Raw genomic sequence first — 12,401 nt, forward strand, 5'->3', positions numbered from 1 at the left:
TAGTGGTTTAGTGCACTACTTCATTTATATTGGGCTACTCTGAGGCAAATGCTCAAAAGATACACTATTTATTTATTTTTCTATTAGTTATTTACATGGTATTTGAACAAAATTACTGACACACTACCTTCTTGTTAACCTATGCGTTGCTCTTTTTTTTTAAAAGTATGACTAGGGCTAATGTGAACTACAAACAAATTACCGGTAACAAATTATGAAAAAAAATCTGCATCTACACGTGTAAAAAAAATGAATTTTTAAATCACATTAACACATAGACGTTTAAGACAAGACTTAATATTTAATTTATAATCTAAAATTGTGACAACACAAATCATTCTCTCTTTTAGGACTTCTTGGTGGCTCTGAAAAGAGCCGTTTGGTTTTAAAGATGCCTGTCACATTTTACCTGGAAGTGGTGTATTTAGTGACGGCTTTGGTACCCTCGCTAACCGCGTGCTTGGCCAGTTCTCCAGGCAGGAGAAGGCGGACAGCAGTCTGCACTTCACGGCTGCTGATGGTGCGACGTCTGTTGTACTGTGCAAGGCGAGATGCTTCACCAGCAATGCGTTCAAAGATATCGTTCACAAAGCTGTTCATGATGCTCATGGCACGGCTGGAAATACCAGTGTCAGGATGAACTTGCTTCAGTACCTTGTAGATGTAGATTCCGTAGCTTTCTCGTCTACGGCGGCGACGCCTGGCAGCACGCTTTCCCTTGCGACGTGGGCTGCCAGCTCTCTTGGCTCCTTTTCCACTTCTTGTCGGACTTTTGGGAGGCATTTTACTTGTCTCAAAAGGCACAAATTTCAATTTTCAACTGAAACATAAAATCAGCAATTGCCGGCAACGCGGGTATTCTCGTTTTTATATGCTGGCACAGGGATCTTGAGCTAGATAACTTTCAACCAATCAGAGGGTCGCTCGGTTCAACTAATTTTTTGATTGGACGATATCTTTATGGCTGCCGCTGGTCAGATCCATCAAAGTTTTTAGTTTTTCTCCGTATATTTGGCGCGTTGTTTGCGAACCAATCAAAAAAATTAAATACGCAAATAATTATTTTATTGGTTGAAAGATTTATTCTTTTGACCAATCCACGTCAATCTTTTTATTCTTTAACGTTTCAGGATCCTTTTTGAGATCCTGAAACAAATTCGAGGTATGGTATAAAACAAACTTTGTCACCGATCGATTACGTTTGCATCATCATTGCAGTGTTTTGATAAAGGTGTGAAAATGTCTGGTCGTGGTAAAGGAAAAGCAAAGAGCAAGGCTAGGAGCCGATCTAGCAGAGCTGGGTTGCAATTCCCAGTGGGTCGTGTTCACCGTTTCTTGCGGAAAGGTAACTACTCAGAGCGGGTGGGTGCCGGTGCCCCTGTTTATCTGGCTGCCGTGATGGAATATTTAACGGCAGAAATTCTGGAATTGGCAGGCAACGCAGCTCGAGACAACAAGAAGTCCAGGATCAACCCACGTCATTTGCAGCTAGCCGTTCGCAACGACGAAGAACTGAACAGGCTGCTAGGTGGAGTGACCATTGCCCAAGGAGGTGTACTACCCAACATTCAGGCTGTACTCCTTCCAAAACGTACCAAGTCCAAGTAAACCCTCTTAGTTGGATTAAACCAAACGGCTCTTTTCAGAGCCACCACATACAAAAAAGAGAAATGATTCTTATGTCAGACATGTAAAGAAGGTGAAAAGATATTGAAAATGTTGAATCTCTTTTTTCTAAATACATGACGTACTCATTTTCAAAATTCTATTTTGTTCGTTGAGATTAACCATGTTTAATGGTGGCAATCATGGAACATGAACATTATTGATAGCGTTTATTATTTTCAAACATTTTTTTGTCTGCATTTAATACTTCATTCCATTTTGTTCTTTTCAGTTCACTAAAAGTTAATTGATCATATAAATAAAACAACATGATAGGCCTACTCCCTAACTATAAACGTATACTACAATAAAATGAATAAATTTACAATAATTATAATGATCTTATGAAAATTAGAGTAGACCTTTTGGAAGTTTCAAAATTAATATTGTAGGCCTATCTAATTGTGTGTATTTTAAACCAAAATATTAGAAAATTTTAGTTGAAAATGCGCGTCTCTCTGAAAACATGGCCTACATGTTTGCTATATTTTGTTATTTTGTATCCTCTGATTTAAATTTGAACATCGGATCATCAAATGAACATGATGAATAGGTTTTAGGACAGTGGGTCATTGCTCTTTTAGATGAATTGGTGGCTCTGAAAAGAGCCGTTGGGTTTTTTTTTTTATGGCTGATAAAAGATCTACTTCTTTGCCGAAGTTCTCTTTGCTGCCTTCTTCTTAGGTGAAGACTTCCTCTTTGGCTTTGTCTTCCTCGCTTTCTTGGACGCAGCCTTCTTCTTTGGTGCTGCTCTCTTCTTTGGCTTAGCCGATTTCTTGGTAGCTTTCTTCTTCGGCTTCTTGGCCTTCTTCTTTGTGGCTCTCTTTGCCGCCTTGGCTGCTCGTTTTGCCTTCTTTGCTGCAGTTTTCTTCGCTCTTGATGCTGCTCTCTTGGCCTTTCTCTTTTGGACAGCTGCCTTTTTGCGTTGTGCTGCCTTGGCTCTCTTTTGGCTTTAGCTTGTGCAGCATCCGGACTCCTTTTACCCAGACGGAATGAACCGCTCGCTCCTTTTCCCTTGACCTGCACTAGCGTACCCTTGGCTACACCGTTGCGAATGGCGGCCTTGATGAAGGAATTCAATTTGGCTACATCGCATTTGTAATTGGCAGCGATGTATTTCTTGATTGCTGGAAGAGAAGAACCACCTCTTTCCTTCAAGCCAGCGATTGCAGCTTGCACCATGGCAGCACATGTTGGGTGTGAGCTAACTGCTTTTCTTGCCCTTTTCTTGGGCGATTTCTTTGGAGATTTTCTCGGCGAACCCATTTTGCTCTCAATATCCGTATGACTCGGTGCCAGAAACTAAAGAGCAACTTGTTTTATATTTCATACGGGATCGTAAATAGGATCCTAGCAAGTATCAAGAGGTGATTGGTTGATTATTTACCGCCGATTGACCAATGACAAAATTACTGAATTCTCATTGGTGGGAAGTTGTGAAATGCAACATGATAATGGTTACAAGGATGGCTGTGCTTTTTGTGGCATTGAACAAAAACACACACATTATTTTTTTAATGTATTTATTTATTTATTTATTTATTTATTTATTTATTTATTTATTTATTTATTTATTTATTTATTTATTTACTTATTTATTTATTTATCTATTTATTTACAATAATAAAGTATGTCATTAACAAAGAGAAGAGTTCTCAATACTTTTAACAAGTAGGCCTATATAGAGCTATTATAAAATGATAGGCCTACAATTTAGTGGTTTAGTGCACTACTTCATTTATATTGGGCTACTCTGAGGCAAATGCTCAAAAGATACACTATTTATTTATTTTTCTATTAGTTATTTACATGGTATTTGAACAAAATTACTGACACACTACCTTCTTGTTAACCTATGCGTTGCTCTTTTTTTTAAAAGTATGACTAGGGCTAATGTGAACTACAAACAAATTACCGGTAACAAATTATGAAAAAAAATCTGCATCTACACGTGTAAAAAAAATGAATTTTTAAATCACATTAACACATAGACGTTTAAGACAAGACTTAATATTTAATTTATAATCTAAAATTGTGACAACACAAATCATTCTCTCTTTTAGGACTTCTTGGTGGCTCTGAAAAGAGCCGTTTGGTTTTAAAGATGCCTGTCACATTTTACCTGGAAGTGGTGTATTTAGTGACGGCTTTGGTACCCTCGCTAACCGCGTGCTTGGCCAGTTCTCCAGGCAGGAGAAGGCGGACAGCAGTCTGCACTTCACGGCTGCTGATGGTGCGACGTCTGTTGTACTGTGCAAGGCGAGATGCTTCACCAGCAATGCGTTCAAAGATATCGTTCACAAAGCTGTTCATGATGCTCATGGCACGGCTGGAAATACCAGTGTCAGGATGAACTTGCTTCAGTACCTTGTAGATGTAGATTCCGTAGCTTTCTCGTCTACGGCGGCGACGCCTGGCAGCACGCTTTCCCTTGCGACGTGGGCTGCCAGCTCTCTTGGCTCCTTTTCCACTTCTTGTCGGACTTTTGGGAGGCATTTTACTTGTCTCAAAAGGCACAAATTTCAATTTTCAACTGAAACATAAAATCAGCAATTGCCGGCAACGCGGGTATTCTCGTTTTTATATGCTGGCACAGGGATCTTGAGCTAGATAACTTTCAACCAATCAGAGGGTCGCTCGGTTCAACTAATTTTTGATTGGACGATATCTTTATGGCTGCCGCTGGTCAGATCCATCAAAGTTTTTAGTTTTTCTCCGTATATTTGGCGCGTTGTTTGCGAACCAATCAAAAATTAAATACGCAAATAATTATTTTATTGGTTGAAAGATTTATTCTTTTGACCAATCCACGTCAATCTTTTTATTCTTTAACGTTTCAGGATCCTTTTTTGAGATCCTGAAACAAATTCGGGGTATGGTATAAAACAAACTTTGTCACCGATCGATTACGTTTGCATCATCATTGCAGTGTTTTGATAAAGGTGTGAAAATGTCTGGTCGTGGTAAAGGAAAAGCAAAGAGCAAGGCTAGGAGCCGATCTAGCAGAGCTGGGTTGCAATTCCCAGTGGGTCGTGTTCACCGTTTCTTGCGGAAAGGTAACTACTCAGAGCGGGTGGGTGCCGGTGCCCCTGTTTATCTGGCTGCCGTGATGGAATATTTAACGGCAGAAATTCTGGAATTGGCAGGCAACGCAGCTCGAGACAACAAGAAGTCCAGGATCAACCCACGTCATTTGCAGCTAGCCGTTCGCAACGACGAAGAACTGAACAGGCTGCTAGGTGGAGTGACCATTGCCCAAGGAGGTGTACTACCCAACATTCAGGCTGTACTCCTTCCAAAACGTACCAAGTCCAAGTAAACCCTCTTAGTTGGATTAAACCAAACGGCTCTTTTCAGAGCCACCACATACAAAAAAAGAAATGATTCTTATGTCAGACATGTAAAGAAGGTGAAAAGATATTGAAAATGTTGAATCTCTTTTTTCTAAATACATGACGTACTCATTTTCAAAATTCTATTTTGTTCGTTGAGATTAACCATGTTTAATGGTGGCAATCATGGAACATGAACATTATTGATAGCGTTTATTATTTTCAAACATTTTTTGTCTGCATTTAATACTTCATTCCATTTTGTTCTTTTCAGTTCACTAAAAGTTAATTGATCATATAAATAAAACAACATGATAGGCCTACTCCCTAACTATAAACGTATACTACAATAAAATGAATAAATTTACAATAATTATAATGATCTTATGAAAATTAGAGTAGACCTTTTGGAAGTTTCAAAATTAATATTGTAGGCCTATCTAATTGTGTGTATTTTTAAACCAAAATATTAGAAAATTTTAGTTGAAAATGCGCGTCTCTCTGAAAACATGGCCTACATGTTTGCTATATTTTGTTATTTTGTATCCTCTGATTTAAATTTGAACATCGGATCATCAAATGAACATGATGAATAGGTTTTAGGACAGTGGGTCATTGCTCTTTTAGATGAATTGGTGGCTCTGAAAAGAGCCGTTGGGTTTTTTTATGGCTGATAAAAGATCTACTTCTTTGCCGAAGTTCTCTTTGCTGCCTTCTTCTTAGGTGAAGACTTCCTCTTTGGCTTTGTCTTCCTCGCTTTCTTGGACGCAGCCTTCTTCTTTGGTGCTGCTCTCTTCTTTGGCTTAGCCGATTTCTTGGTAGCTTTCTTCTTCGGCTTCTTGGCCTTCTTCTTTGTGGCTCTCTTTGCCGCCTTGGCTGCTCGTTTTGCCTTCTTTGCTGCAGTTTTCTTCGCTCTTGATGCTGCTCTCTTGGCCTTTCTCTTTTGGACAGCTGCCTTTTTGCGTTGTGCTGCCTTGGCTCTCTTGGCTTTAGCTTGTGCAGCATCCGGACTCCTTTTACCCAGACGGAATGAACCGCTCGCTCCTTTTCCCTTGACCTGCACTAGCGTACCCTTGGCTACACCGTTGCGAATGGCGGCCTTGATGAAGGAATTCAATTTGGCTACATCGCATTTGTAATTGGCAGCGATGTATTTCTTGATTGCTGGAAGAGAAGAACCACCTCTTTCCTTCAAGCCAGCGATTGCAGCTTGCACCATGGCAGCACATGTTGGGTGTGAGCTAACTGCTTTTCTTGCCCTTTTCTTGGGCGATTTCTTTGGAGATTTTCTCGGCGAACCCATTTTGCTCTCAATATCCGTATGACTCGGTGCCAGAAACTAAAGAGCAACTTGTTTTATATTTCATACGGGATCGTAAATAGGATCCTAGCAAGTATCAAGAGGTGATTGGTTGATTATTTACCGCCGATTGACCAATGACAAAATTACTGAATTCTCATTGGTGGGAAGTTGTGAAATGCAACATGATAATGGTTACAAGGATGGCTGTGCTTTTTGTGGCATTGAACAAAAAACACACACATTATTTTAATGTATTTATTTATTTATTTATTTATTTATTTATTTATTTATTTATTTATTTATTTATTTATTTATTTACTTATTTATTTATTTATCTATTTATTTACAATAATAAAGTATGTCATTAACAAAGAGAAGAGTTCTCAATACTTTTAACAAGTAGGCCTATATAGAGCTATTATAAAATGATAGGCCTACAATTTAGTGGTTTAGTGCACTACTTCATTTATATTGGGCTACTCTGAGGCAAATGCTCAAAAGATACACTATTTATTTATTTTTCTATTAGTTATTTACATGGTATTTGAACAAAATTACTGACACACTACCTTCTTGTTAACCTATGCGTTGCTCTCTTTTTTTAAAAGTATGACTAGGGCTAATGTGAACTACAAACAAATTACCGGTAACAAATTATGAAAAAAAATCTGCATCTACACGTGTAAAAAAATGAATTTTTAAATCACATTAACACATAGACGTTTAAGACAAGACTTAATATTTAATTTATAATCTAAAATTGTGACAACACAAATCATTCTCTCTTTTAGGACTTCTTGGTGGCTCTGAAAAGAGCCGTTTGGTTTTAAAGATGCCTGTCACATTTTACCTGGAAGTGGTGTATTTAGTGACGGCTTTGGTACCCTCGCTAACCGCGTGCTTGGCCAGTTCTCCAGGCAGGAGAAGGCGGACAGCAGTCTGCACTTCACGGCTGCTGATGGTGCGACGTCTGTTGTACTGTGCAAGGCGAGATGCTTCACCAGCAATGCGTTCAAAGATATCGTTCACAAAGCTGTTCATGATGCTCATGGCACGGCTGGAAATACCAGTGTCAGGATGAACTTGCTTCAGTACCTTGTAGATGTAGATTCCGTAGCTTTCTCGTCTACGGCGGCGACGCCTGGCAGCACGCTTTCCCTTGCGACGTGGGCTGCCAGCTCTCTTGGCTCCTTTTCCACTTCTTGTCGGACTTTTGGGAGGCATTTTACTTGTCTCAAAAGGCACAAATTTCAATTTTCAACTGAAACATAAAATCAGCAATTGCCGGCAACGCGGGTATTCTCGTTTTTATATGCTGGCACAGGGATCTTGAGCTAGATAACTTTCAACCAATCAGAGGGTCGCTCGGTTCAACTAATTTTTTGATTGGATAGCCCAATACACCAAAAAGCTTTCCGTCTTTTACCGGAACTTATTAGGGTTGCACAAATGGCGCATTGATTTATAGTGGTGCTACATTGTACCCACTTTGCATAATACATGATTTTATATATTACACAGTCAAGTTAAACAGGGCCAGGGGGTACGGTAGTGAATAGGGTAGGCTGGGGTAAAATGGGACACATGGTAAGATCATGGAGGTATATAAATAAATGGAGAATGATCGCCAGAATTCTAATCTCTTAAGTGGAGATTATCCCGTTACCTCTATTCAATGAGTAACCGAATTTGAATTGACCAGCCACTTCAGCCAAGCTATTGATATCCACGATGGTTATGAGCCTCTACCATGGTTCATTGATTGTCACTCCCAAAATTTCCTCATAGGAATTGACCCTACATTGACCCGTACCGGAAGAGCCTTATAAAAGAGATCTGTATAATGACGTCAGCTAGTCAAATCAGATGTTCAAAGTCACCAGTTTTGATAGCTTATAGTTTCAATGTATGATCGTGCGAAAACCCGAAGAAATTCGGATGTTCTGTTCTCAAGTTATGAAACTGTTTTCTACACTAGTTGTGCCGTAACTTGACAAATATACTTAGTTTTCATGTTCATATATTAAGCTTTTAAGGGGTCTGAGGGAGTTCAAATATAGTGCAAATGAAAGCAAAACGTTTTTACCTTCCGATTGTGAAAAAAATTATGTTGGGCCAATTTGGGCCATTTGAGTTACGAGCGAGCAAAATTTACCGGAAGTACTTCGGAATTCAAGCAAAAGTGATGATCAGACAATCTTTTCTAGAGAGAAATTGATATACAGAATGTATAGGCCCTACATACTTTGTTTAAACAGTTTCTCATAGTTTAGTGTATGATAACCGTGATTTTGGTTGAAGCTTCCGGTCAAATTAATTGAGTGCCATGATGGATATGTCATGTTATTGTTTTTTTAATTTTTAATTCTGTATTTTCATGAAATCGTATAGGCCGCCTAAATCATCATCATTAAACTTCTCATTTTATAATAAATAATTATCAGTATTTAGGCCTAAATGATTATATTAATATTATTAGGGGGCTATCATTTTCTTTGGAGGGAGGGGTTCCAAATATACGGGGGGGGGGGGGTCATAACTTTTTGGGAAAAAAAGTCATAATTAAATTTTTCATGACCAAAATGTAGGGAGTCACAAGATGACAACAGATAAGGTGTTTCTTTTTTCAAAAAGACTGATTTCTTGATGCAATTTAACTGAGACTAGTATACCTAAACCTAGGTAGGCCTATACTAGTCTCAGAATTTAAGCACTCAATTTTTGGCGAAAATGAGATTTTGATATTTTGAGCACCTTCCAATAAGTATAAACTTCATTTTACCCCATTGAAATCAATGGCCAGTGAAACAGACTTCACAATGTAATAAGCTTAGCATAATCAATATAAACCTGAAATTGCCTATTCAACAATAATTGGTCATAACCAACGTAGTAAATATAGATAAAACTAACTTCATGATCTTTAAAAATAAATATAGCAATAAACCTGACCAAAATTTTAACATTGATATTGACAATAAACACATTGAAAACGTTGAAGTAACTAAATTTCTAGGAATCTTAATTGACAACAACCTTTCATGGAAGACCCATACCTCCCATATTTCTAAAATAGTCTCAAAGTATAATGGTATAATTAGAAAAGTCAGACCCTTCTTAAACCAGGATTCCCTCCAAACATTGTATAACACTTTGGTCCTACCATACTTATCCTATTGTACACTGGTATGGGGTGACAAAAATAATAGTAATCTAGAATCCTCTTCATCATGCAAAAAAAAATCATCAGAACTTGTACTTATTCACTTTGGCTGGATCATACAACTCCTCTTTTCATTTCCTTAAAAAATTAAAATCCGTGATATCTACACTTTTCAGCTTGCAACTCATATGTATCGTTACCACCATGACCTCCTCCCACACGACTTACCAAATAATCAGTTTATAACCAATTCTGATGTCCATAATTACGCGACCAGACAGGCCCTTGACCTTTACATCGCGACAACAAATACCCAACTTGCAAAAAATACAATCAAAACCCAGGGACCTACAATTTGGAATTCACTGAAAGACGAAATAAAAAACTCGCATTCCCTCTCTTCCTTTAAAAAAAGAATGACAAATCACATTTTAGATCAATATCACTCTGAACAAATCAATAACGAGTACGCATCAATCATGTAAATTCCCTTATCCCCTGCACCCTCGTTTTTCTGGATGTTCTAGTTTTATTCAAATCAATATTTGTTTCATATTATTCATGAGGTACACGCATGTACCTAATATGACATCCTCTTCATGTTTTTATTGTTTCATTAATACACTAGTTCACTTATTCTAGTTAAATTATTTATTCATTAATAGTTTTTTTTCTAGTGTTATTATATTCGTTGCAACTTTGGGTGCCATCAGCCACACGCCTAGCGTTCTTGATGGCATCCACATCTCATGTATTTAATATGTTTTTGCTAAACTTAAGATATTTACAATTTCTTGTATTTGATAAACTGTATTTATTTATCCTTATATGTATTATCTTGTTTTATAATATAACCTGTTATATGAGATGGAAAAAAATAAAATTGAATTGAATTGAATTGAATAGTACAAAGGAGGCTTGGCTGGATCATTCTCCATTTATTTATATACCTCCATGGTAAGATGGGACAGTGATTTTCGGAAATTTATACATTAAAATAGTCACATTTTGCCCATTTTTGCAACAAAAGAACAAAATATCTATTTACACAGCCGTGACGTTAGTCACGGCTGTGTCTTTTTTCTTACAGGTTCTTTACACAGCCGTGACGTTAGTCACGGCTGTGTCTTTTTTCTTACAGGTTCTTTCTTCTTTCTTTCTTTCTTTCTTTCTTCTTTCTTTCTGCCGACCACTACATTTGCCGCACTTACATGCTTGTACCGATTTTGACCTAACTTGGTCACAACCATCATTGACCATGCCCCTACATGTCATATGAAACTCGTGGGGTCAAAGGTCAAGCAGGGGTCATAGGGGTCAAAAACGTGATTTCAACTCAAAATGCTTCTTCTCTCACAGATTACGTAGGAGAGTGACACCACTGGCACACATGCATTGTTATTAGCAGGCGCCTATGGGTCCCCAAAAATTTTGACGTCAAAGGCCATTAAGGGTTCCCTCCCGGTATAAAACGAAAAACATTCAAATTTTTTTATTTGCTAAGAAAAACATAGGACAGTAACGGTATGTTCACAAATAAATTGTAGTTACTCTGTGCATATGTGGTATTTTTTTATTTAGAGTCAAATGTCATTAAGGGGCTACTTCCGGTATAAAACGAAATTCCTTTAAAATGCTTCTTCTCCCACAAATAACGTATGACAGTGACGCCACTTGCACACATGCATTGTTATTACCCAGTGTCTATGGGGTCCTCACAAATTTGGAATCAAAGGTCATTAAGGGGTCACTTCCGGTATAAAACGAAAAACCTTCAAAATTTTTTATTTGCTAAGAAAAACATTGGAGGGTGATGGTATATTCACACGTGAATTGTGTTTACCTATTGTACATGTGGTATTTTTTCATTTTGGGGTCAAAGGTCATTAAGAGGTCACTTCCGGTCTGAGACGAAAAACCTTCAAAATGCCCCTTTCTGCCACAAATAACATAGCAAAGTGGTGCCACTTGGACCCATACATTGACATTAGCCAATGTCTATGGGCGTTTTATGTATTTTGAGGTCAAAGGTCATTAAGGCGTCAAAACACGGCTGTGTTCGTGGTCTTAGACCACAGCTAAGTCTAGTTATTATTTCGAACCAATTAAAAGTACCGTTCTTCATTAAATAGGAACTTCTGAAGGCCGTAAGCCTTAAACATCAAAATAAATACCGTATTCCATTTTGTTATGTGTTAGCAGAGGTCAAGACTTGAGGCTATAGCTGAATCAATGGCCCCGATTAGTGTTTCTCAAATTAAAAAATAACTATATACTAAGCCAACTTTTCAATTAAATAAGACAAAAATTGTTAGGCCTTACTTAAAATTATAAGAAAAGTTTTCTTTTTGAAATGTCCCAAATTGGGGTAAAATGGGACACCATTGATGTGCTAACTCGCACTGTCCCATCTTGCCCAAACAAACAAAATCCCATAGTAGGCCTAAATCAATGGCGTCTCATGTGCGAGTATGGGGTTCAAGGGGGCGCAACACTAAATCACTACGCATTCGGCTAATATAGTCCATAGTGAGTATGAGATTGTAGCGACCATATGGTTCAAAGACGTGCTTAAATTGTTGTCTGTCACTAGTTTTAGTGAGTTTTGTGCAAACTCTCGCATATTGGAGGAAAAGTCGAAATATGCGATTTTCCGCGTTTCGGCACTGATCTTTAAAACAACATTTCTCTTGAACGAAATGTCGCAGAGACATGAAATTTTCGGTGTTGAGCTACAAATTTTCTCTAATTTAATTAATAAGTGATAAATGTGGATTTTGAAGACATTAAAATCCCTAGAAGGGGGCGCAACACTAAATCACTACGCATTTTATGTAAGAACGAAATTCGGCTAATATAGTCCATAGTGAGTATGAGATTGTAGCGACCATATCTACCGACATGTTCACTTTAAATCACTCAATATCAGCTCATATGA

At 37.9% G+C, this 12,401-nt stretch overlaps 6 protein-coding genes across 6 annotated transcripts; 2 read left to right on the top strand and 4 right to left on the bottom strand.

The window, feature by feature from the left end:
- Positions 1–370: 370 nt before the first annotated feature.
- LOC140144989 (histone H2B.1, sperm-like) lies at positions 371–968 on the bottom strand. Its single transcript, XM_072166783.1, has one exon. The coding sequence runs from the start codon at positions 781–783 to the stop codon at positions 406–408; it is 378 nt and encodes a 125-aa protein (XP_072022884.1). The 5' UTR covers positions 784–968; the 3' UTR covers positions 371–405.
- A 271-nt stretch (positions 969–1,239) lies between these two features.
- Positions 1,240–1,608, top strand: LOC140144988 (late histone H2A.1-like). Its single transcript, XM_072166782.1, has one exon. The coding sequence runs from the start codon at positions 1,240–1,242 to the stop codon at positions 1,606–1,608; it is 369 nt and encodes a 122-aa protein (XP_072022883.1).
- A 2,140-nt stretch (positions 1,609–3,748) lies between these two features.
- LOC140144991 (histone H2B.1, sperm-like) lies at positions 3,749–4,236 on the bottom strand. Its single transcript, XM_072166785.1, has one exon. It carries the CDS (start codon positions 4,159–4,161, stop codon positions 3,784–3,786), a length of 378 nt encoding a protein of 125 aa, XP_072022886.1. The 5' UTR covers positions 4,162–4,236; the 3' UTR covers positions 3,749–3,783.
- Positions 4,237–4,540: 304 nt separating this feature from the next.
- On the top strand, positions 4,541–4,984 carry LOC140144987 (late histone H2A.1-like). Its single transcript, XM_072166781.1, has one exon. It carries the CDS (start codon positions 4,616–4,618, stop codon positions 4,982–4,984), a length of 369 nt encoding a protein of 122 aa, XP_072022882.1. The 5' UTR covers positions 4,541–4,615.
- Positions 4,985–5,679: 695 nt separating this feature from the next.
- LOC140144982 (uncharacterized) lies at positions 5,680–6,322 on the bottom strand. The gene has a single exon (XM_072166775.1). The coding sequence runs from the start codon at positions 6,298–6,300 to the stop codon at positions 5,680–5,682; it is 621 nt and encodes a 206-aa protein (XP_072022876.1). The 5' UTR covers positions 6,301–6,322.
- A 699-nt stretch (positions 6,323–7,021) lies between these two features.
- LOC140144990 (histone H2B.1, sperm-like) lies at positions 7,022–7,613 on the bottom strand. Its single transcript, XM_072166784.1, has one exon. It carries the CDS (start codon positions 7,522–7,524, stop codon positions 7,147–7,149), a length of 378 nt encoding a protein of 125 aa, XP_072022885.1. The 5' UTR covers positions 7,525–7,613; the 3' UTR covers positions 7,022–7,146.
- Positions 7,614–12,401: the final 4,788 nt, after the last annotated feature.

Source organism: Amphiura filiformis, unplaced genomic scaffold (genome assembly GCF_039555335.1).
Source record: "Amphiura filiformis unplaced genomic scaffold, Afil_fr2py scaffold_109, whole genome shotgun sequence".
Taxonomy (NCBI): Eukaryota; Metazoa; Echinodermata; class Ophiuroidea; order Amphilepidida; family Amphiuridae; genus Amphiura; species Amphiura filiformis.